Here is a 26,246-nt window from a genome sequence, read left to right as displayed (position 1 = left end):
GCTTTGGTTGTGTTACATCCTAGACATCATACAAATTATTCAACAGGCAGATGACATGGCTTAATACCATCCATATTTTTAAAGCTATCCACAAATCTTTCTGAAGTTTTCTTGTCTTTTCCACCATCCACTGGATATTAGGAATGTTCCCTTTTTGAATCCAGTTTATATATCTAGCAGCTATCTCATTCCATGCACTGTTGAAGTCCAGAATGATAGGATCTTAAGAATTTCTTATTGGCATGTGAGATAGAAGCAACTATTCAGCAGGCTCCGGCTCAACCCGGCCAAGACTGAGTGGCTTTACGTACCGACATCTCGTTTAGTCCAAGAGGTTCCATCTTTGATTATAGGAGGAGAGATGTTACCTCCCGTTGATAGAGCACGCAATCTAGGCGTCCTCCTGGATTCACGACTCAGTTTTGAAGATCATATTGGAGTCGTGGCTAGGGGGGCATTTGCCCAGATTCGCCTGGTACACCAGTTGCGCCCCTTTCTGGACCAAGATGCCCTACGTACAGTCACCCACGCACTCGTTACCTCCCGTATAGACTACTGCAATGCTCTCTACATGGGGCTGCCCTTGAAGACCACCCAGAAAAAATCAAAGGTACAAGTACAGATTGAGTGAGACCTGGCTTAAAAAACAGTAACTGTGAGAGGGACCTTGAAGTCCTAGTGGACGATCACTTGAGCCAGCAGTGTTCAGCAGCAACCAAAAAAGCTAATACAATCCTGGATTTTATAAACAGAGGCATAGAATCAAGATCACACAAAGTATTAGTACCAATTTATAAAACCCTAGTAAGACCACAAATGGACAACTGCAGCCAGTTTTGGTCACCATATCACTAAAAAGATGTTGAGAGTTTGGAAAAAAATCAGAGAAGAACAACTAAGATGATCAAAGGCCTGGAGACTAAAACATATGAAGAACGACTGTGGGATTTGGTTTTGGCTAGTCTAAAGAAAAGAAGAAATAGAGGAGACATGATAGCAGTATTCCAATGTCCGAGGGGCTTCCACAAGGAAGAGGGGGTCATGTGGTTCACCAGAGAACCAGAGGGAAGGATGAGAAACAATGGTTGGGCAGTAATTGATTATTACTGTTTTTTCACATCTGTTCACATATCCCATGATCATTTTAACTGTATCATCTTGTAATATTTTTTAAAAAATTGCAGCTCTTTTGTTAGCAATATCTAGGATCCATTTTGCTTAACTTTCTAGAATATGTGATATCATCCATGATTAAACTTTCATGCATATCAATAATATTTAGATAGTTTTTGTAAACTTTTTCTGAATATTTCCAACATTGCTTCTTTAGTTCTACTTTCCAATGTAAATTTATTTATTTCATTTCATTTCATGGCCACCCAACTCCTCAATGATTCTGGGTAGCTTATAAACAGAAAATAAGAAAACAGTCCATATAAAAAGATCATCACTGACCACACAACCAATCCAACACACTGTAAAAACAAACTCAACTAATAGGGACTCCACAATGTCCTGATCCCAAGGCCTGGGAGAACAACCAAGTTTAATGACTTTCTGAAGATCAATAGCATAAGAGATGTATGAATATCTGGAGGATGTGTTTCCAAAGAATAGGTGCCACAACTAAGTATGTTTCTTGAAAACCATTAGGTAACACTGTTTATCAATGGAATCCAGAGTGCATTCACTCTGCTTGATCTCACTGGATATATTACCTTGCCTTTTATCCCATCCGTCTTCACATAAATTATTACCTTGGTTTTCTATAATTGTCTTAAATAAAACTTTTGTCTTCCTATTCAACTGTAATCATCTTTGCACTGCTTAGTTAGAGGTAACTCCTTGCTTTTCTTTGAAACTCAGCATTTAGGTGGACTTTTTCCCCCCCCTGTTTCTTTTGTTTGCTTTTTCCATTCCTTCAGCTATTTTCAAATTGACCAATTTAGCTTGACTTAAATAAAATTGCTTCAAACACAGACCTGGCTAAGCGATTACCTGTCATTAGGAAGAAAATAGATGAAATGCTCTTCTCGATTATTTTTAACTTCCCGCTTGCATTTGCTATCATGGACAATAGCATTTTTTGGACTGATGTGAATTATGAGGAGACATTGATTCTAACCATGGCTATATTTTTGCTTTACACATTTGTTCCATCATAATGTTTTAGGAAATTAAAGTTATGATACAGCTAATTGCAGGGCAATAGAACCTGTTTACCAATTAGCAACAGAGACAGTGACAGTACTGGGAGCAATAGCTCTGTTCATCCTCCAAAGCACCCAGCTGTTTTTCCTTGCTAATAGATGCCTTCAAGTGTCTTCAAATGACTTCAAGTGTCTCTCTTGGGTTGAAAGGTAATGCCATACCGAAATGCACTTGGAAGTTTCCTATTCTTGTGAAATAAGTGTCCATTTTTCAAACTTATTTTTGAGATGCTTAAGAATTTATTTCATGTTTCTCTTGTTGGTGTTTCTAAGCTTAGTTGTTATTGGTGGCACAATTCTTTTGGCTTTGTTACATGTCTGTCTGTCACTTTTAAGGTTCCCTTGGTAAGCATGGTGACTCATGTGGTTAGGATGCTAGGTTGGTGGTTAGCAAGCATTTTAATTTTAATTTATTGTACAGAGGCCTTTAATTTTAATTTTATCTTAATTTCTGTATTTATTATATGGTGGAGCAGTGGGCTAATGCCTCCTTAAGTAACACCAGCTGCCTGCAATTAGTGCAGGTTCGCATCCCACCAGGCTCAAGGTTGACTCAGCCTTCCATCCTTCCGAGGTAGGTAAAATGAGGACCCAGATTGTTGGGGGCAATTAAGCTGACTTTGTAATAATGCCGCTTGGTGTGTGTGTGAAAGCCCTAATAAGCAGGCATATACATAGAATGAAGGCTACTGCTAAGCTTGTAAGCCGCCCTGAGTCTTCGGAGAAGGGCGGGATATAAATGGAATTAAAATAAATAAAAAAATAAAAATTATTGTTGTTAGCCGCCCTGAGTCCTTCGGGAGATAGGGCGGGATAGAAGTCCCATTAATAATAATAAATATGTTAAAGAACCAGCTGCTGCTCTGGGGCAGGGTGAGCTCCCGTCACTCACTCCAGTTCCTTGACACTAAAGGAGCCCCCACAGATATCCCCCAGGCAACAGGGATGTTGCCGGCTAATCCTTTCAACACGGAAGCACCTTAAAAGGCACCTCCAACACGAACAGGAATGGAACCTTCCCTTGTTGCCCACATTTCCCAAGCTGAACCCAGTGGAACTTCAGATTAAGTGATGTATGGGAAGGAAATCGATACTGTAAATAGAATAGTAATGAAATTCAAGTTCCTTGAAGGTATATCACACTCTATTCCAACAATTTCACCAAAGTTCTCTTGCCTTTTAAAAGGCATTTTGGAAATGAATTATCTTTCATTAAAGGGAAAGTATTTCTTTCTTTTACACCATGACGCTAAAAAAAAATTAAGTAGACAAAACGTATTGAGTTGTATTAACAAAATCTACTAGACATTATTCAAGCAAAGTTAAACATTTTGCTTTTTCTGTTGATAAAAATATGGATTGGACCAATATCATTGGCAGGCAACCAGTTTCTGCTAGTCATTAGGCAAAGCTTTCTCATGATAAAAAAATGTTCAGAGCATGGAATGGCTTTTAATTGTTATGAACCTGCAGAAACTGGATTGACAGATGTTAGAGATTTATAGATGTGGTTAGAAATTCCAAGATTCAGAAGAGAGTTTGTCTAAAATGACTTTTTAAATATTGTTTTAGGATCGAATTCCTACACCAATACTATGCTGCAGTGTGTCTTACTTGATTTTGGCTTAGTGATGTATGAATTCTGTCCCTATGGTTTTTAATCTAGAGAAAATGACAGTCTATTGCTATTTATTCAAAAGTAGAATGAAACAAACCATGGTTTGGTGCAATGGGTGAATCTGATTTATGATCCTATTAACATAATGACTAAGAAGAAATCTAATTATGCTGTCATAAGCAAGAATACATTTTTTTTTATTTTCTACTGAATGTAAAAATAAAGGTGACCTCTTACTGTACTTTCCATCTTAATGGCTTTACTCATTCTGGTTTTCTCTGTACAATATTTGCTTTTTGTTTTGTTTTATCATAACATGAAAGTATCAGTTAAATAAAAAAATAAATTTGATTTCTATGCATAAGATTCTAGCAAAAGAATAACATTAAAATAGAAAACAATTGTAAATTGATTTTTTCCTGATCTATATCTCGTCTGTTATTATTCTATAATGGAAAGATCTAAAAGGTTTTCAATCCAATTTTGACTTCAAAGCACAGAATATGATTTCCAAAACCATAAATCAATATGTTTTCCTACAAACAAGTTGTGAAAGTAAAAAAAAAAGTATTGTTATCTTTTATATTTTTTTATATTTTCAGATTGCAAGGACATATTCCTGAATTAGGCAATTGAATTAAAATTCTGATTTTAACAATGAATAAAAATTATCACTATCACCATTTTAAAAGACAGAATTGTAATTAATTGGATCATAATCTCTTGTAACCTCAAATCATCTCTATCTCCCTGCTTTTGTTTGGTGATTTTTTTTATGTGGTGTGTATGTGTTAGTTTTCAAAACACTTATATTCAGATGTCTTTTGGAAGATCGAAAGTATGATGAATAGTCTTCTATAATGGATCAAGGATGCAGTTAGGTATTTAAGCACAGTCTTCCACTGTATTTACATAATATATTCTGAATCATGAATCCAATTAGAACTTAAATATTTCGTGTTAGGGTTGAGACTATCTGATTTTATGACATTTAGTGCTGGAATTTCTGTACTAGCTTGCATATCATAATTTGTAATATTCTTAAATCTATTTTATCATATCAATATTGTGCTATATTAGTGTATAAACTAAATGTACACATGCCTGGAAAAATAATTGTTGGGTCTAAAATTCTGCAACTGTCTCAATTTTCAATATGACTCTCCTAGTTGTTGACAACTCCGTTCAGATTGTCTAGATTTGTATACAGTGACATTCAGCAGTTTGAACTAAAGCTATAGCCGTCTACATTTCAAACATGATCTCTTTCACCATGCTTTGTTTGCTGTTTAGGCCACAACTCAAATTTATTATAAGGGGACATTCGGCACAAGGGCTGAATAGAACCAGGCGGACTTCACTATCCAAGTGATAAGGCCTTAAGCAAGAACTTTTCTGCTTCCTCCAACCTCAAAACCTGAACTTTTATTTTCCTGTATGGTCTGCCACACATAAAGGAAAGTGCTAATTTTCTATGATTGTATAACTGGGAGTCATTCTTCCTCTTCCCTTTTATACATACAGATGCATTCCAAAAATTCTGGGACCAATATTGATCTTGCTTCCCCTTCATGAGAGTGCATCATCATCCAGCCTTGAACGTGAAGAAACATGCAGTAGCAATGCAAAGCCTTCTGGAAGAAGATGTATTTTCTTCCCCAAGTCCTACCCCATGGCTTTAATTTCACTCACTACAGAAATTAGCTACCTTGAAATAGCTGTTAGTAACTGTGTGACCCTGACATGTGCAAAGCACACTAAAGGAAATAGGCCTTATGGCATAAGGAAATCATTTCTCCTTGAAGCATTAAAGCAGCCATGTCCTCTAGCTAGCAAGTGGCTTCAGAGGAGTTCTCCTATAGCAGGCATGTCAAACTGCCAGCCTGTGGGCCGGATGCATCATGCTGAAACCGCGCCCATCCCATTGCCGGCAATGGGGAAAAAGTCGTTATACATCGCGCGATGTCACGTGATGTTACGAATTTGACATGCCTGTCCTATAGGTATGCAAGTAAGCATTCACAAAGATCACTTCTTTGGGAACTAATTAGGACTATGCAATGCTTTGGATTCAAAGGGGGAAAAAACCCCACCATCTGCATCTTTTTTCAAGATTGTACAGCTACTTGCTGCTGTGCAATGCTGGGGAAAGAGGCATTTAGTATCAGAAGTTGCAGACAGATCACTATGAGTGCCCTTCAAGAATCTCTTGTTATTGAACCCAAAGCACTGCTAACCTGTTTAGGTGTTTATGTCTTTTGCAACTGGCAATTGATAATAAAATATAGAAATGAAAACAACAATAGCAATAGCAATGAATGAAAGTTATTTTACAGCCTAAGAGGGAGTTTTCATCTTATTTATCAAATTGTAGGGTTTTCTACATATTTGCACTATATCTAAAGGTCATATAAACAGAGATGTTGGTATTTGCAAATGTAATATAAAACTAATAAGAGAAGTCCATTAAAAATATTTTCTGAACAAAACTCATAATCAATAGACTATTGAAAGGACCTTTTCATTTTTTTCGGTTATGTACTCTGGTGTCAATAAAAACATCAAAAATTAAAAATACAAATTCTTCTAAAAGCTATCTTTATTTGAAATATGTTCTGCTTCTGAATCAGTAACAACGCTTTAACCATTACCTCCATGCATTCATCTTGTTGTTCATAGTCAACTTTGTGTCTGTTGTCTTCCTATTTGCTCCCTGGGTTGTTACACACAAACTGCCAGATAAGCAAAACTTGGCAACAGTTTTTCCAAGAGACGTTTCAGAGGCTGCAAATCAGACAGAAGTGATGCTATTTTTCTCTTGCTAAGGGAAATGAATTTTCTGTCTCTTTTCCTTTAGAGAGCTGATATAGGCATTTCTGCATTAACTATTACACCAGATCGGGAAAACGTGGTTGATTTTACAACTCGCTACATGGACTACTCAGTGGGAGTCTTGCTACAAAAGGCTGAGAAGACCATGGATATGTTTGCTTGCTTGGCACCATTTGACCTCTCCCTCTGGGCTTGCATAGCTGGCACAGTCCTGCTTGTAGGACTCTTGGTATATCTGCTCAACTGGCTTAATCCTCCACGGCTTCAGATGGGATCAATGACCTCAACAACACTCTACAACTCCATGTGGTTTGTGTATGGATCCTTCGTTCAGCAAGGTAAGAAACCTACTGTATATAAATCTCATGATGCACTTGGTGAAATATATCTTTTGAATTAATGTAAGTATATAGTGTATTAACAGTCTAGAAATACACTATGAAGACTGCTAGAAATTGCCATTCTGACAAGAAATAGTTCACAAGGACACGTCTGGGAAAAGGAGAAACAAGGGAGCAAATTGTGTGAGAAATGCTTGCGATTAATCCTTAAATGCTTCCTGAAAGTGAGGATGGATGATCTGGAAGAACTATTGGTCTTCCCATAATGGTAAACAAGAAAGAAAACAGACCACAATAGGAAAGAAGTATAGGAAACATAAAGAAAAATAGTGATCAATAATCAGGAAACTGCTATAGAAAAAAAAAAGACTAGAAGATAACAAAAAATGAAAACAGCTAGATATAAGAGACAAGTTGCTGCAGATCTGACATCCTTAAAGACAGTAAACTGGGTAGTAAAACTGCGGACTAAAAAAATTGAGATCTTAGTTCACAGTAATCACTAGTACTACATAGGGCTCCATCTAACTTTCCCTCTCTCTTGGCAGGAATTGAACATTTTCTTTTCCTAGCAGTCTTAAGAGTAGAACAGGAGCAAGCAGCAGCTCTTTGGTCTTCAAAAAAGCCAACAGCTGGAAAGGATATCAAGACAAGACCCTTAAATACCCAGAACAAACAGGAAATAGGAACAATAAGGTCATGGTGGAGAAGAAATAATACCTAGCTAGACATATATAGGAGAAGACAAAATTCTAAGGAAAGAGATATGTATAGCAGCAGTTAACTGCAGAAACTGTTAGAGAATGGATCCATATTGAGCTGTATTTGAGCTGCAAAATCCCAGAAACACTAGATAGCAGCCAAGAGACACAATTTGGATGTTCTGAACTTGCAGCTTCCAGCTAATACAGCAGGTGGAGGATGTGGCCTCTGCACAATTACATCCTGTGTTCCAATTGCAAAACTTTCTGGATCAGGAACGTTGTGCATGGTCAATGGTGTCCTCATCATCTCATGGTTAGACTACTGCAATTCACTGTCCATTGGGTTGCTGTTCAAGACCTAGACTAAGAAATTTCCAGTGATGTAACATCAGTTGGCTAAGTTGTTATGATCAGATCAAAATTTGTCCATGCACCACTATTACTTTAGGAGCTACATTAGCTGCTTAGCCTGGTAGCTTTTGAGTGCAATTCCAGATACTGGTTATCACCTTTAAAGCCCTTCATGACTTGACCCCCAGATATTTGATCACCTTCTCTGGACTAAATCTTCATAGCCAGTGAAACAGGAAGAGTGGGCTTCTGAGACGGCGACCTGAGGACAGGCTTACTAATTGAAGTTCCCGGTTCTATGGAAAAACTTACCCCAATAGTTAGTTTACATCCATATTATTGGGCTTCCAAAAAACCATAAAGACCTGGCTCTTCAGGAATGTGTTTAGGGATGTGAAAGTCTAATCTAAACCTAGATATGGTGCAATCATTAAACATTCATTGATTGGTATATATATTTTGGATGTTTTAATCCAGCAACTTGGCATTCAGTAGAGCTTATGGGAACCGATCAGCATAGAAGCTTTAATAAATAAGCAAATAAAGAACGAGTGAGTGAATGAGTGAGTGAATGAATGAATGAAATTGCTGCTTCTGATTTTTGTAACTCATATATAATATACCTGCATTCACTAGACTAGACAAGTAGGCATGGTATGGAAACAATGAATTGTTGGAGAATAAGAGCAAAATCTAAGTTATATACAATGGTAGTTCTGTAGGTAGGTCACCCCTTCCCCTATACATACTTTTGTTCTCCATTATTCCCTCAATTATGAATCCCTTGAAATGAATGTGAAATATATACTATAATATCTTAATATTTCTGTTCCTAATTTTTAACATGTGGTACCAATATAGCTATCAAATGTCCTTCCTCTTTTTCCCTTCCATAACCAGAAGTTTAATATAGTTATTTCATCAGAATCTATGATCTTGTTAACATACAGAAGAAGAATGAAAGTTACCTGAGACCTTACTTTCCAACGGACTGGTAAAAAGTAATTAAAAGTACATATTGACAACTTTCCTGTGATCTTAAATTCATGGCAAAATTTCCCATCCAATCCATGTCTTTAAAATAAAGATATTTTTTTCAGGGCATAGGGTTTTTTTTACAATTGAGTGCGTGAAAGCGGATTTTCTCTGTTCAGCTTCTGTACATTTGCGGGCTCTGTTAACACATTATTCATAGCATGAAGGGGACTCTTTGCTGAGACACAGTTAGAAACCAACCTCTTTGGCCTCTGCCTCAGTAGAGCTTGTGTGTCCTGCAGCTGCCTTATGCATCTGTCCTCTGCTGACTTGCCTTGCTTCTACTCTACTTCACTTAAACCTACTAAGTCTTCTCCTGACCTTGTTTCCCCTGTTCTCTCCAGCTTTCAGATCTATGCCCACTATTCCCTTTCAAATATTGGCTTGCATTTAATAACAAATTTCCTTCCTTCCTTCCTTCCTGATTTGTCACAAATCAGACATGAACAACATGCAAGATTGAGCTCTGGAAATTAGTAAAAAAAATAGAATAAGAAATTCAACTTTTTCTTTTTTTTAGTCAGTGCAAGTATTTCCCTGCCAAAGATGCCTTATGCTTTCTAATCAAGCAATGTCATTGTTTGTTTCAGTTTCATCACCAATAGAGAGGCATTCATTCAGGTAAAATGTCAAGCATTACAAGTCAACAGAAAGATGCTAACTTATCATTAATCATTAAAAATAAAATTACAGATAATAACTTTGCTTTCCACTCTCCTAATACTTCAGTAATTATCCCCAAATTTTAAGAAAATTAGAACATAATATCCAGCATACTCATTTCTCTTCTGGAAATAAAACTAGAATACCAACATTTGCTCTTTGGAAAGCCCTCTCTTTAAATAGGTAATCAATAAACAACAGAGAAGGGATCCATCTATAGACCGGTCAAAATCTCCTGAGCTGGTTTCTGTGTAACAGAGATTCTCATTTATCATTTGCTTGGGATAGCCATTTCTTCTGAATAAGTTGCCTTTTCTAGTGCATCATAAATAGCCTTTATACTGACTGAGTGAACAGGCATAGACCATTCCAATCACACAATTCACCTGGTATTGTTTATTCACTCACATTAATCACCTTCTGCTCCTATTCTGCACGTTTGTTCAAATGAGCAACAGAAGGAATATGGCAGAATAATAAGCAGGCAATGGCAGTGCTCAAAGAAAGAATTATGTGTTACGTTTTATAGCTATATTTATCTTTAAAGTGAGGATTCATTTCAATGAAGAGTTTCTATTAAGTGCTGCAGCCACCCACTTTGATCCAGTGGAAAAGAATGGTTCCTGTGGGTGCACAAAAGTTACTTCCATTGAAGTAAAGGGTCTGAACAAGGCTCTCTCTTGACAATTTGCTCTGTCTGTTAAAACACACGCACAAAGCTATATCACAATCTGCACAGGCCTTTTAAATATGCAAAATTAGAAATGTCACTGTTTTGAAAGACATCTTCTGTCGTTTCTCTAAGGGTAATAGTTCTAATATTTTCCATAATTGCTGAACATAAACTCATATTTACAAAAGAAAATTGTGTTTCATTTTTAATATATATTCTATCACATTCCTTTTGAGCCAAGCAGAATTAAGGGAGATGTATCTCCTTCAAACAGCTGAAAGGAGGACAAGTTTTCATTTGGCTGGAAAGAAAAGCACAATAATTTAATGGCGTTCATATTGAAGTATATGAATGTACAGAATGCTTGAATAATTAAGGCACAAAGGGCCTTGAATTCAAGTATAGCAGCTCAGGAAATTCATTTATAATGTCAGCCTGCATTTCATATTCAATTTGAATCTAGCAAAAATTGCACAAGCAGAAGCCCAATTGTTTACTACTTTCAGTGAATTCAGAATTAGGATGAGGGGAAATATGGTAATTCCCAGTGACAGTCTGACTGGCTGCAAAGCCAACTCTAACTTCTGTGTTCATTCCTCAGCTGCTTTCCATTCTGCAGAAGAAGTATGGGGGTTTATTTGTTTTAGAATAGCTAATCTTTTATGATTAATTGTGATTGGCACATCTTAACCAAGGCAATATGGAAAGTTTTAAATATTGCCAAGTTCATTTAAGAAATCACTGTCAACAACTGATTTCAAACATGACACAGTAGTACATTTCAGAACTGTACCTGAATGTACATACGCTGAAAAGTGACAAACTATGTCTGATTCTGGTTAACCCCCCCATTATATTCCATACTATCAGTGTATCAAAAATATGCATCTTCCTACCAACTGTCACTTCACAATCCTACAAACCTATTCTCTCTTGAAAGCAAGAAGTAGTTCATTGAGAGTAAAAATACACATATTTGGATTCAACTAAGGGGGCAGGCTACAGTATTTCAGTTGGAACATCACAACACTGTTTCCACCTGTAACCGATTTTATATTTGCTTCAACTCCATGGGTTCATGCTAGGTAGCAGCTGCTGAGTTCCCATGTGTATTTTTGGAACTGAATTTCTAAACCTTTGAAATTCAGTTTTCAATCATATTTTTTAGGTAGCCAGCATTAGCAACATTTCAGTTCTAATCAAATGTGCAGGATGAAGGGCAAAGAACAGGGCCCTTTGTTTCACTAAGGAAGAAGGTGACTGGAACATTATGCTGGCTGGCTGAATTTTATTTCTAATTGTCAAAAGAATACTTTGGGATTCCAACTCGAGTGAGGGGTGTGCAAGAATAAGTAAAAATGGGATCCAGACAGCTCTAAGGAAAGAAAAAATATTTATTCTTTAAAGTAAAGAGTTTGCCTTTAGGGACAGCTGCAGAGAAATGGGGTATAATGACACAATTATATAGGGAAGCTTGTCCTGGGTGTGGAAATGTCTACGTGCTGATTCTAGGGTGATACCTGAGGGGCATGGGTGTGTGTAGATACATGTCATCTATGATGTTTATTCTTGTGAAAATGCAGTTCCGTTGGGAGATCTAATTTAATTAACTCTGTTTGTGTTTACTGACCTTATCCTTTGATATGTGGATTAGGTCTGGGTAACTTATTTGGGGGTTTGAGGAAGTTTGAGTAAAAGATTTCCCCCGTTTTCTATTTTTACTTTACTAATTAAGTTTCAGGTTGACTGACAATTATCTAGTGGAGTTGCTGATTCTCAGTCCATTGTGGATGATTCTGTAAATCTTTTAAGGGAAGATGGAAACAGTATAAAGAATAAAATACATTTTTATATAAAACTTCTCACATAACATTTCTCAATTGCCTTGTCAGTTCATAGAAGGAATTCCAAGCTACTGAAGCCTACTGATCCAAATATGAATCAGTAGAAATCAGGCTAATAAGAAAACTGTTTAAAAGCAACTAATAGAGTGATTTCTTAGTGTACTTTTACAATAGTGTTCGATAAGAACCTCTACTTCAGGGGTGTCAAACTCGCCATGTCACATGACGTGTCATGACGTACCGTGACTTTTTTTCCCTTTGCCGGAGCTGGGGTGGGTGTGGCTTCCGTGTGACACATATGCCGGCATTTTGACACCCCTGCTCTACTCCAAGCTGACTTTATAAACAGCCCAGTTGCTTGTGTGAATTAATATTCTTGAATTCAATCAAGAGGTGATTGGAACAGACAAACCTCTCACTGATCGACAGTAGCTGTCTACACATTTTAAAACATAAGAGTCAGCCACCATGTGGCCTTATGTAATGGCCTTTGCTATACGTTTCTCCTTAAATTGCCACTTTCAAAGAAGACTGCAGTTAAGAGAGATCATTTCCACTGATAAATGCACTTGTCATTGTTATCTACTAAAACACTTTACCTTGACAAAAGGAAAGAATGTTCATCTTATGTCTGTTTCCTTATTATGCATGACTATCTTAATTGGTCCATATTTAGTAAGTATTAGAAAGAGTAAATAGCACATGATGTCAAAGTGCATATGTTTGCATTTGTAACCCCTGAGGAAGTGGACAGGATTATGGGGAGGCTGAGCTCCACCACATGTTTATTGGACCCGTGCCCTTCTTGGCTGGTTTATTCAGCTCGGGAGAGGACACGAGGCTGGTTCCAGGCAGTTATATCTGCTTCCTTGAGTGAGGGTAATTTCCCCGTCATCTTGAAGGAGGCGGTGGTGAGACCTCTCCTCAAGAAGCCTGCTCTGGACCCAGCTGTTTTGAACAACTTTCGTCCGGTCTCCAACCTTCGCTTTCTTGCGAAGGTTGTTGAGAGTGTGGTGGCGCATCAGCTTCCCCTGGTCCTGGATGAAGCGGATTATCTAGACCCGTTCCAATCGGGTTTCAGGCCCGGGTACAGCACAGAGACGGCATTGGTCGCTCTGGTGAATGATCTCTGGAGGGCTCGGGACAGAGGACATTCCTCTGTCCTTGTCCTATTAGACCTCTCGGCGGCTTTCGATACCATCGACCATGGTATCCTGCTGCGGCGTCTCAGGGGATTGGGAGTGGGAGGCACAGTTCTTCAGTGGTTCTCCTCCTATCTCCTGGGACGCTCGCAGTCAGTGTTGGCAGGGGGGCAGAGGTCGACCCCTAGGACTCTTGCTTGTGGAGTTCCTCAGGGGTCGGTCCTCTCGCCTCTCCTGTTCAACATCTACATGAAACCGCTGGGTGAGATCATTCGTGGTTTTGGAGTTGGGTATCATCAATATGCTGATGATACCCAACTTTTCATTTCGACCCCAAACCACCCCAGTGATGCCCTCGATGTGATGTCCCGTTGCCTGGAGGCGGTTCGGGCCTGGATGGGGAGGAACAGACTTCAACTCAACCCTGACAAGACTGAGTGGCTGTGCATTTCGGCATCCCGGGACATTCAAAATATTCCATCTCTTCTTATGGGGGGTGAGTCCTTACCCCCCGTGGATAGGGCTCGCAACTTGGGAGTCCTCCTAGATTCACGACTTACTCTGGAAGACCATATAGTGGCCGTGACTAGGGGGGCTTTCGCCCAGGTTCGCCTGGTGCGCCAGTTGCGGCCCTATCTGGACCGGGATGCCCTGTGTACAGTCACTCATGCACTCGTGACCTCTCGCCTGGACTACTGCAATGCTCTTTACATGGGGCTTCCCTTGAAGACCACTCGGAGGCTCCAACTGGTACAGAATGTGGCCGCGAGAGTTGTCTTGGCAGTTTCCCGGTACTCCCATGTTACACCTTTGCTCCGCGAGCTACATTGGTTACCAGTTGTCTTCCGGGTGAGATTCAAGGTTTTGGTTATGATCTTCAAGTCCTTACATGGCATGGGTCCGGGGTAATTCGAGGACCACCTGCTGCCGGCGTCAACTCCCCTCCGCCCTGTGCGTGCCCACAGAGAGGGCCTCCTCAGGGTGCCTCCGGTCAGGGAATGTCGACTGATGGCCCCCAGGGGGAGGGCCTTCTCTGTGGGCGCTCCGGCGTTATGGAACCAACTGCCGGTTGAGCTCCGGATGGCATCGGACCTTCGCTCCTTCCGGCGCAGGCTGAAGACCCACTTGTTTGAACTAGCTGGTCTGGCCTGATGGGGAATGTTAGGGTTTTTTAATGGGTCTTTTATTGTTTTTATTGTTATTGTAATTTTTAATTGGGCATTTGTTTAATTCCTTTTAATTTTTGTATTGTTATTTATATATGCCCTGTTAACCGCCCTGAGTCCTTCGGGAGAAGGGCAGTATACAAATTTAATAAATAATAATAATAAATAATAATAAAAGTTTCGGCATTAAAAACAAACCCATACTACCAAATAGGTTTGCATTGTTCAATAATTTAAACCATCTTAAACACTGAAAATTCTTTAGAAAAATCAGAAAATCTAATGCAGAGAGCTTTTGAGGACTTGGGAGCAGATTTGAATTTTGAGGTCATACTATGTTTTTTCTCCCAAAAGTTTGTCTTCTGAGAATGGTGAATCTCAAAACAGCAAAGAAAACCCATTGATATGCTTGCCTCCTTTTGTTTAATTCTTGGGCTTATTTTTATCTTTTTTATTTCAACTAATAGGATAGGATTTATCTAAGACTATAGGCCAGATTACCAGGGCTGCCTGGTGCTTCAGGTTTGTTCTCCAAAGCACAGGCATACATAGGAAGACAAATGTAGGCAGCATCTACCTGCAACACCTCAGAGATGTTTGCTAAGATCTTACAAGTCCTGCCAAGACACCCCAAGGAAAGGTAGAAATGTGTTGGGTCTTTAGGTGTTTTAAGGGGAGGCTACAGTCATACTGCCAAAAGCTCTAGATCACTTTTGAAGAGTTGAGTCTGAAGTATTACGTTGCTGTAATTATGATAAAGTGTTGCTGAACTTTATTAAATTAGATTTTTGGGTGGTGCTTTATTTTGTAACCAGTTTCCAAATTATTCTGTTTAATTATGAAATCCTCCAAAAAATGGAGTCTTAGGGAAATGTTGCCGGACACATTAGAAGCTCAGGGCCTACAATTAGAGTTAAACCATAAGCTCCATTAGCCCAACAGCCTGTCTCCTGCTGTAATTTTGAAATACCTCTGCATACCCAGAAGCAGGATATGAAAGTAATAGTTGTGTCTTGGAGTTTTCCCCAATTGATTATTATTTATTTGAATCCCCCCCTTTTATTGTTTTTACAAATAATTCAGGGTGGCAAACATATCCAAAATATCCCCCTCCTTCTACTAAATTTTGTTACATGGAATTTGATACTTACAAAGCTTATGCCTTTAAGTAACATTTGTTAGTTGGAAAAAAAGTGCTATTAGGTTCCTTCTTAGTATTTGCCACTGCAGACTAATGTGGCTCTCTTACCACAGTAGATTTTATACATGTCCCTTTAGCAAAAGGACAAAGGAATGAATCTCTTTTTTCAGCAGCAGTTTGTCTGATTAGTGTGTGATGCAGACGGGTCTTTCCTTCTCGTTTTGTTGTTCCTAGAAGTCAGACAGTGGAGTTTTTGACCATTTTTTGTTTGTTTTAATCCTGACATTTTAATATTTCTCCATAGAGAAAATGCTTAGGATTTGAACACATTCAATCCCTTTACAATGCTTTGGTAAGGCCACACCTGGAATACTGCATCCAGTTTTGGTTACCACGATGTAAAAAAGATGTCGAGACTCTAGAAAGGGTACAGAGAAGAGCAACCAAGATGATTAGGGGGCTGGAGGCTAAAACATATAGGGAATGGTTGCTGGAATTGGGTATGTGTAGTTTAACGAATAGAAGGGTGAGGGGTGACGTGATAGCAGTGTTCCAATATCTCAGGGGCTGCCACAAAGAAGAGGGAGCCAAGCTATTCTCCAAAGCACCTGAAAGCAGAACAAGAAGCAAAGGATGGAAACTAGTCAAGGAGAGAAGCAACCTAGAACTAAGGAGAAACTTCCTGACAGTTAGAACAATTAACCAGTGGAACAACCTGCCTCCAGAGGTGGTGAATGCTCCAACACTGGAGGTTTTTAAGAAGAGACTGGACAGCCATTTGCCTGAAATGGTATAGGGTTTCCTGCCTGAGCAGGGGGTTGGACTAGATGACCTCCAAGGTCCCTTCCAACTTTATATTATTATTATTATTAATTCATCTCATTTTTGTTATTTTAAACAAAACAAAGGAGAAGAAATAAACGGTTAGCTGGGGATTCCTTTAGAATTCACAAGAATGACAAGAGAAGCTCTCTTCAAAAAAAAATCATATGCAGATTCATTTGCAAACCTGGGGGGGCCAATTTCCATCTTGTAGTTTATTTCTGAGATGATTATCTGGCCACACAACAGTTAAATCATGACGCATGGCGTGTTATAATTCTTGGAAAGAAAGTTCAACCATTAAGGATATTAAATAAATTACAGATAAAATTACCTTCTTGGGGGGGGGGTTCCCTCCCTGAAATAGGCAGACATGACTTTGCATGCTTCTTGCAAGGGGAACAAGTAATTTTGCAAAAGCCAGGCAGGAGTCTGTCCATTTTTACTGTGAATTATTTTTCTCATTTTTCCCAGCTTTTTTCTTCTGCAGAGGGAATAAAAGAAAAAGTGATAGCTGTATTGCAGGAATCGTGATTTATTATATTCTTTGTTCTCCACATCCAGATGGAGTCTACTCTTTAAACTCAATGAATATTAAAATATGTACCATATTGGTATAAAAAAGAAAGGACAATTTTGGATGTCCTCGTCAATCCAACCTTATAACTAATTAGCAGTAATCAAGAACAATCAGGTGTTTTATCAACTGATAACATGTCATACTTCTGCCAGCAAGAAAAGGAATAACTACAAGAGCATCCCCCCTTTCCATACACATATGGCAAGAATGCTACAGATGTTTATTCAACACCCCCCAAACAGATCACTGGAAAGCACCACTGTTGTGCAGATTCAGATTCCAAGCTTGGTTGGCAACAGTCACTGGGTAATTGAATCCAACGGACACACAAAATCCAGAAAAGGAGTCCAAGAGTCAAGCAAGCTGCCAGAAATTTGATGAAAATTTCAAACTTTCCTTAGTGCCCAGCTTTAGCTTCAGTTACTCCTTAATACTAGGATTTTGCACTAGAATGGCACAGTAGTATGCCATTAAGAAAAGGTTTGAGGATTAGTTCCGTAGAATTCTGTTTTCATTTCTTTATAAAACAGTATTGCATTAATTGTTTGTAGACTAAGCCACTTATGTGCATTTTTACAGCTTTGATAAATATGGGACTGGGCTCTTAATTTATGTCATAATGGTAGACATTTTAAAGCAGGATCCACAAAGGCAATTTATTTAGTTGCTAACAAATAAAGATGGATCACCTTGTCCCTTAGGTATCTGCCTAGTAATTAAGATGAAGAGCAAATGTGTGCTTAAAGATACTAAACATTTATGTGTATCTATTTATTTTAATATATTAGAATATATTAGAATATTAAGATTATAATATATATCCCACCCAACATCCTTAAAATCTTAGACAGGCTGTAGTATATAAAATCTATAAAACAATCATATGAAATAAAAATTAATAGCATTTTAATGCCAGTTACCAGGATATGATAGTCAATGGCATAAAGACAGAATGTGCTGTCAGGTTTTGGCTATTAAGACATAAATTGTGATGGAATGTTGTCTAGATCCTCAGGAGAGGGGGAGTGCATTGCAGAATAGCAAAAGACAACAGTTTATGTGGAAGAAAGAAAGTCAAGATGGCCCCTCCTTAGTACATGTTTAATGGTGCAAGAAGCCTTCTTCAGTTTGGCAAGTTTTCTGCCTATAGGTGACGAACAATAAAATAAACTTCTAAGTTTATTTTACTTGGTTTTTGGAGCCTGACAGAAATGCATGGGGGGGGGGGGGGAAGTAAAATTTTCGATTGTTTAAGCAGCAACAGCAATATTGGCACTCCAAAGTTAGTGTGTCCTGACAGAGAAGGTATTTTTCCATGTCTCCACTCAGTGACATGGATAGTATACAATAACTAAATAAATAAAAATGATGTATATCTTTCAGTTGTAGGATGCCACATAATAGGTACATACTGGGAGAGAGATAATGGTTAAGCTGCAGCTTCTGTTTAATTTTCAGCAATAGCTCCACATAATGTGCCCTGCAATACCAACCATTTTTTATCATTTAATTTTAATTTTTTTTTAATTTTAATCCCATTTATATCCCGCCCTTCTCCGAAGACTCAGGGCGGCTTACAATTTAAGCACAAACCAATGTGCTTAGCAATAGCCTTCATTCTATGTATATACCTGCTTATTAGGGCTTTTGGGGGGGGCAGAGGCATTATTACAAAGTCAGCTTATTGCCCCCAACAATCTGGGTCCTCATTTTACCTACCTCGGAAGGATGGAAGGCTGAGTCAACCTTGAGCCTGGTGGGATGCGAACCTGCACTAATTGCAGGCAGCTGGTGTTACTTAAGGAGGCATTAGCCCACTGCGCCACCAAGGCTCCTATCACAGTATGGATATTGTGCTTAAATTGTTCCTGCTCATGAAGGACCACAGCAGGTGGAGCAGCTATAGTTGGCCAAATATATTCTGAGCCACCAAAGTTACTTAAGCCTCCAATGATACATAAAACTAAGTGAACACTTCTTCAGGCAGGAGTGGGGTTTATCCAGTTTGTAGACCTGTAAGTTGTTAATTTGATCAAGATTTGTCTCAAATTATTAGTGATCATTCAGCCCAATACCAGCCCAATCATTTTACCCAGGACAGTAATTACAAAGTAATGACAGAGTTGAGTATCATTCATATGAAGATGACATTCAAACTTCAATCACCTGATAGCCTTATTTGGTGGACCCAGCCTTGCATGTAAAAATGACACTATTGAAGAACTTGGCTTTCTACTTCAGTTTTGCTTAAATGATTCAACAGGCTCCCGTGTCCAGGAAAATTATCCTCCCATCCCACAACAAGTCATCTTTCAGGGCAATCAAAGAATGTTGGACATGAAAGTTATTGTGCTGATTGATGACCTTCTTTCCATCCTATTGCTCATAGAAGAATAATTCACAAAGTTCCTTAGTTCCTCATAGATCTTATCTTTAAGACAGTCTATCTGTCTACTTGCTGAATGCACTCTGTCAAACCCTTGATCTGAACAGTCAAGATAAAAAAGGGCAAGTCTGCATGGACCAAATCAGATAAAAAGCAAGTGGTTTGTTCATATTCTCTGGAAAAAAAGGCAGCTATCAACTTCAGGGTTTACTGCAAAGGAGCTGCTGCAAAACCATTCTGTTGGATGGATCCTTGGCGTAAATATTAGTGGGGATAAAACATTTGGCCTTCTTCGATGTCATATAGTAACCACAACATGATGTTAAAGTAAACCAAGGCCCAGAAGCATTCCAATAACTTTTCTAAGATGCTTCAGCAACCCTAACTAATGTGCCATTGGGGAACTTGGAGAACGATACATCAACTATGTGTCTGTCCTGTCTTTCTTTTCCAATACCAGCTATATGCCTTCAATGTTGTCATCATAGCAGATACGTTTTCTTGCAGGAGATAATGATTCTCTCCTGAATTAATGAAGAACTCTGTATCTAGGTCAGGCGTGTCAAACACAAGGCCCGGGGGCCGGATGCGGCCCGCGAAGTGGTTTCATGCAGCCCGCGAAGCCATCCTGGAAACAGTGAGGGAACGGCCCCCGCTGCCTTGGCCCTGGCCCAGAGACCCTCCTCCTGCCAGAGACCCTCAGATCTGTCCCACTCCTGCCCAGGCCCCAATAGGCACCCTTGATGTGAACGATGTAGAGCTGGCCACGCCCACCCAGTAGGCCATACGCACTCTAGCCACGCCCACCCAGTAGGCCACGCCCACCCAGGCCACACCCACCCGGCCCCCTGAGGGCAACCACAATGCTGATGCGGCCCTCAATGAAATTGAGTTTGACACCCCTGATCTAGGTGGACAAAACTGGTAAGATCAACTCCATTTAGTCCACTCACCTATTCAGTCATTCACTGTTCAACAATATAAAAGAAATGGTGAATTGATATGGGAGGGAGGGAGGGAGGAAGGATAGTCTCAAAAACAAAAGAATAACAATTATGAAATTTCTATTGGCAAATGAATAGAATCGAGATATGTGTACTGTCCACTAATGTACTGTTTGTCTTAGCTTTTCAGTAGACTTAGGGTGCTGGGTTATTATTTTCTTTCAGTTATTATCTTGTTCCGTTACTATTTTCCTGAGTTGCTTTTCCACTTTTAATTTCTGTGGTTTTAACTTTTGAATAGGTAGTATTGTATAGCTTTTCTTCTGCATTGGGTTAAACGTTTTAAAGCAAACAAACAAATGCCATTGTTTGAAAATCTTTAATTTTCAGAGAGATTCCTTTTTATATAACAATAATGTTTTGGCAACAGGAAGGTAGCTTTTGCGGAATGCATTTGTGCCTTTTTTTTATTTCTATTTTTTTTTTTATTAAATTTATTATTTAAAAACATTGGACACAGTACCAGCGAGCTGACAAACCTTTTTGTCTACAATGTTTAAATATATATATATATACATGTATATATGTACATCAAAAATACACTTAAATACACTTAGATTACAAATCGGTGAAATACCACAATATTTAAAACAGTGAGCTAGTCTGTAAAACCTAATAGAGACCTTTCTTTTTATCCATCCAAAGATACAATTTGTTCCAAATTCTATAATAGTCTGATTGATCTTTATTCTTTAATTCCAAAGTTAATCTGTCCATTTCAGCGCAATCCCAAATTTTCCTAATAACCTCTTTTTGTCCTGGGATCTCATTCTTTTTCCATTTTTGCGCAAATGATATTCTAGCTGCTGTGATAATATGGATCGTTAAGTATAGCACATCTTTAGGATATTTCTCTTTCGTGATTCCCAACAAGAAAAGTTCTGGACTAAACTCCAGATCTTGTTTCAATATTTCTTTCAGCCAAATCCAAATCATTCTCCAAAATTTTTGTGTTTTACTGCAAGACCACCACGTGTGGAAGTATGTGCCTATCTCTTCAGAACACTTCCAACATTTGGGAGATACTGTTGTGTACATTTTTGCTAAGCGGGCTGGGGGAAGATGCCATCGGTAAAACATTTTAAATAAATTTTCTTTATACGATGAGGCCAGTGTTATCCTTTTATTCCTATCCCAAATTGTTTGCCAAGTATCTAGGTCGATGTTATGTCCTAAATTGTTAGCCCAGATCAACATGGGGTCTTTCACTTGCTCTTCAAACAGCTTATATCCCAAAAGTAATTTATAAAAATTCCTTATTTGTTTAGAGTCCGGTCCCAATAATATTTTGTCCAATGCTGTTTCAGAGGTATATATCCCCCATTCATTTTTATCCTTCCTAAATCTCGATTGGATTTGTAAGTAGGCCCACCAATCGAGTTTTATACCTTGTAATTCTAGTTCATTCCTAAGTTTCAATTCCCCCTCCTCATTCAGAATATCCTTGTATGAGATTATGTTACCCAAATCAAACAGATTTGGGTAAACTATCGCTTCAAGGGTGGATAGCCAGACCGGTATTTTGGTGTAATTGTGAGATCTAATTTTTTTCCAAGTATTGAGTAGCGCTTGCCTGATCCGGTGTCTTTGAAAATGCGAGAAAAGACCTTGTTTCTCCGTCCAAAGGAAAGCATGCCAGCCATATTGCAAATCGTGACCCTCTAAAGTTAATAGTCTTCTATTTCTCAAGATTACCCATTCTCTAATCCAGCTCAGGGCCGCGGCGTGGTAATATAATTCCCAGTCTGGCAATCCAAAACCCCCATTTTCCTTCGTGTCTTGTAAATATTTCAATTTAATTCTTGGTTTTTTCCCCTGCCAAATAAAATTTAGTGATAATTTATCCAAATTTCGAAAAAATTTAGAGTCGAGTTGAATTGGGATATTCTGAAACAGAAACAGGATTTTAGGCAGAATATTCATCTTAATGACAGCGATTCTTCCCAATAATGAGAGTTTTAGGTTTCCCCATCTTTCCAGGTCACCTTTTATTTGATTCACTACACTATCATAATTATCCTTTTTGAGTGAAGTGCATCTAGCCGTAATGTTAATCCCTAAATATTTTATTTTCTTGACTATTTCTATATCCGTGATTTCGGCCAGATTACCTTTTTGTTTATTGGTCATATTTTTAACAATCATCTTGGTCTTATTTCTATTTATTCGCAGTCCGGCAACCTCACCATATTTAGATAATTCTTCCAATAGCTTTGGTCCCGTCTGACATGGATCCTCCATAATAAAAACTAGATCGTCCACGAAAGCTTGCAATTTAAAGGTTTCCTTTTTAATGGTTAATCCTTTTATCTTTGGGTCGTTTCTTATAGTTCTCGTTAATACTTCAAGAGTCAATATAAACAGCAACGGTGATAAGGGGCAGCCTTGCCGTGTTCCCTTTTGAATTTGAAACTTGCTAGATGCTTCCCCATTAATAATTATTTTTGCTTCCTGATTGTCATAAATTGCCCTAATTATATTTATAAATTTTTCACCCATATTCATAAAGCTAAGCTGTTGGCACAAAAAAGACCATTTAACATTGTCAAATGCCTTTTGGGCGTCTAAGAAAAGTAATGCCATCTGTTGTTCGCTATGTAATTCATAGTACTCCAATGTATCTAATATTATTCTAATGTTGTGCTTAGTGTGTCTCTTAGCGAGAAAACCATTTTGATCTGCGTGTATGAAATCATTCAGAAATCGTTTCAATCGTTCCGCTATAATTGATGTAAATATCTTGTAGTCCGAGTTAAGAAGTGATATGGGTCTGTAATTTTGGATTAATGTATGGTCTGTGTTATCTTTCGGAATAAGGGTTATGTTTGCCTCTAGCCAAGATTTAGGCGTCCTTGCGCCTTCTAATACTGCGTTAAATACCTCCACTAGGGGTTGAGCTAGGATATTTTGTAATTCTTTATAAATCTCTGATGGAAGACCGTCGGGTCCCGATGCTTTATTATTCTTTTGTGCATTAATAGCTTTTATCACCTCAGATAGTCGAATTTCCTCGTTTAACATATTTCTGGTATCTTCTGTGACCTTAGGTAGTTTGGCTCTTTGAAAATATTCCTCCATTTTCTCCACACTTGCCTGGCTATCTTCTTTATATAAACGTTCATAAAATTCCTGGGCTATAATTTTTTTTTTTCCTCCTGGTGGAATCTCACAATTACACCAAAATACCTGGTGGTTATTATTTTCTTTCAGTTATTATCTTGTTCCGTTACTATTTTCCTGAGTTGCTTTTCCACTTTTAATTTCTGTGGTTTTAACTTTTGAATAGGTAGTATTGTATAGCTTTTCTTCTGCATTGGGTTAAACGTTTTAAAGCAAACAAACAAATGCCATTGTTTGAAAATCTTTAATTTTCAGAGAGATTCCTTTTTATATAACAATAATGTTTTGGCAACAGGAAGGTAGCTTTTGCGGAATGCATTTGTGCCTTTTTTTTTTTTAGTTTGTCCATGGAAAAACAGTAGGAAAATAGGGCTTCAAAATTTACTTCTTTGCTGTCAAAGTTTTATAGCCTGCTCTTACGGAAGGTTTTTAGATCATAAAAAGATGGTTCAGAGACTACATACAGGATATTGGTTGTAATGTTTTCGTGGTTTTTTTTTTTACAAACTTAAGAACTCCTTGATGGAAAGGATAGATCCTAGTTTAAATAATTAAATAATTGCATAGTTTTCTTTATGGTCCTATACTCATGATGACGTCTTTATAGGTTTTGTAGAAGGTTGACAAGAAGATTAAAAGACTAATGTTTTCTACTTTCTGCACGGAGAGAGTTGAAGTAAAAGTTAAAGTTTACATGTTGGATTACATGTTGCTTGTTCTAAAAAATTGGTGGTCTTTTACTCTTAACACATCATTTGGCTGCTTGTGTTTTAAACAATTTTAAAAATTACGTGACAATATCCTCCAGTTAGAATACAGGTAGTCCTCAAGTTAAGAAACATTCATTTTGTGACCATTGAAAGTTACAACAACAAATTGGCTTATAATAGATTTCACACTTACAATCATTGCGGCATCCCCATTGTCATGGGATCTAAATTCAGGCCCTCAGCAACTGGCATGCATTTATGACAGTTTCACTGTCCCAGGGTCATGTAATCACCATTTGTAATGTTCCCAGCCAGTTTGTGACAATCAAAGTAAATGGGGAAAGTCAGATTCACTTAACGTCTACACGATTCATTTAACAATTGCAGTGATTCACTTAACAACTATGGCACAAAAGGCCATAAAATGGGGCAAAATTCACTTAAACTGCCTTGCTTAGCAATGAAAATTTGGGGTTCAAATGTGGTTCAAGGACATAATATCTGAATGCCTCCAAAGGATAATGGCATGTGGGTCTAGCTATCTAAGGAGCACATTGTCCCAATGGGATTGGCTCCTCCCACTGGTTCCAGTGGAAAAGGCTTGGTTCAGACCCAAACTGTTAAGGATTTTCAACTGGTGAGGGCAAAGAGAAAATCCACTATGGCCCCTTTTCCTGTAGAACTTTTTACCTTCGGAGCTCAGATCTGCTCCACTTTCCTGGCCTTCAGGAAGGGCTTCAAAACTTTGTTTTGCCAGTTGGAGGTACTTTTTTATGGAGGAGGTTGATGGGACAAGAAGGACACCTTACCCTGTCCTATTGGTTCTAATTTTTATATAAATCATTCCATTCTGATTGTTTTAATATTTATATTTTTATTGCTTGCAAGCCGGCCAGAGTTGCCGTATCGATGAGGTGGATGGCATATAAATTTAACAAATAAATAAAGGACTCTGTTTTAAAATAATCATCTAATGGGCCTTGGCTGAGAGAACCAATAAATCTTAACAGACTAGCTACATGTGCAACATTATGGCTTCAATGAAATCAGTAAAAGTCCATTGTAGCTTGCACTTGTAACGAAAGAGCAGGGCTGGCTATTTTCTGTCCTTATATTTTATTACAAAAGAGCAATAAGAGATTCAGCAAGGGACTTGCTATGGGGTGATTATGGTTTCTTTTTTTCCCTACTTAAAGCCACTCATCCCTCAATCTTGCTCCTTATATTCCCACCCAAGGCGTGCAATAATCTCCAGAAACACACCGCCTAGAGAGTACAGTTGCTTAATAAACTACTCTGTCTTACTTATCTTTCTTTTGGCATATCCCTGCTGGCAGAAAGCTATTATCCTGTGAGAATATTCTTTTCTATTGACATTTATTCTTAATTAACCATGCAGAGTCTCCTTAGGTTTGTAATATTCCAGGAGAAAATTTGTGTGACCAAAAAAATGTTTTGAATGGAAGCCATCATCGTTGGCTTCACAAAACTTGCTGCCCAGCTGTATTGTTTTGTATGAGGGGAAATGGGTAGACATAGAATTAATCCAAAGCGTAATGGATGTTAAGACTTCAAGAAATGGTTTTATACTCATACTCGAACAGTTGTATTGGATTCAGTAACCAACAAATAGGGGAATGTACATATAAAAATTTCAAGGAAAGACATTCAGTTTACTAAGGAAATCTACCTCTGGTGATACACGTTACAGGTAGTCCTTGATTTATTACCAGTTTGAAGTTACAACAGACCCTGAAAAAGGGACTGATGATCAGTTTTGAAAATCTGATGTCTCCCCCCCTCCCGCAGTCCCATGACTGCATTTTGGGTGCTCAGTAACTGGCCCACATTAATGGCTGTTTGCAGCATTACGTGGTCACAGTGTTTATTTCCTGTTTCTGGTT

At 38.3% G+C, this 26,246-nt stretch overlaps 1 protein-coding gene across 2 annotated transcripts in view; it reads left to right on the top strand.

Annotated features, from left to right (window-relative positions):
* GRID2 (glutamate ionotropic receptor delta type subunit 2) overlaps positions 1-26,246 on the top strand; it is a 1,067,823-nt gene that overhangs the window by 833,014 nt on the left and 208,563 nt on the right. For both annotated transcript variants that reach the window (XM_083367820.1, XM_083367821.1), the window contains exon 11: positions 6,686-6,998. In XM_083367820.1, the coding sequence (XP_083223946.1) occupies positions 6,686-6,998 (313 nt within the window). The remainder of the gene's footprint in view (positions 1-6,685; positions 6,999-26,246) is intronic.

This window comes from Vipera ursinii (genome assembly GCF_947247035.1).
Source record: "Vipera ursinii genome assembly, chromosome: 7".
NCBI lineage: Eukaryota > Metazoa > Chordata > Lepidosauria > Squamata > Viperidae > Vipera > Vipera ursinii.
Note: the sequence above shows the minus strand (reverse complement) of the source record. Positions and strands in the feature narration are given on the sequence as shown.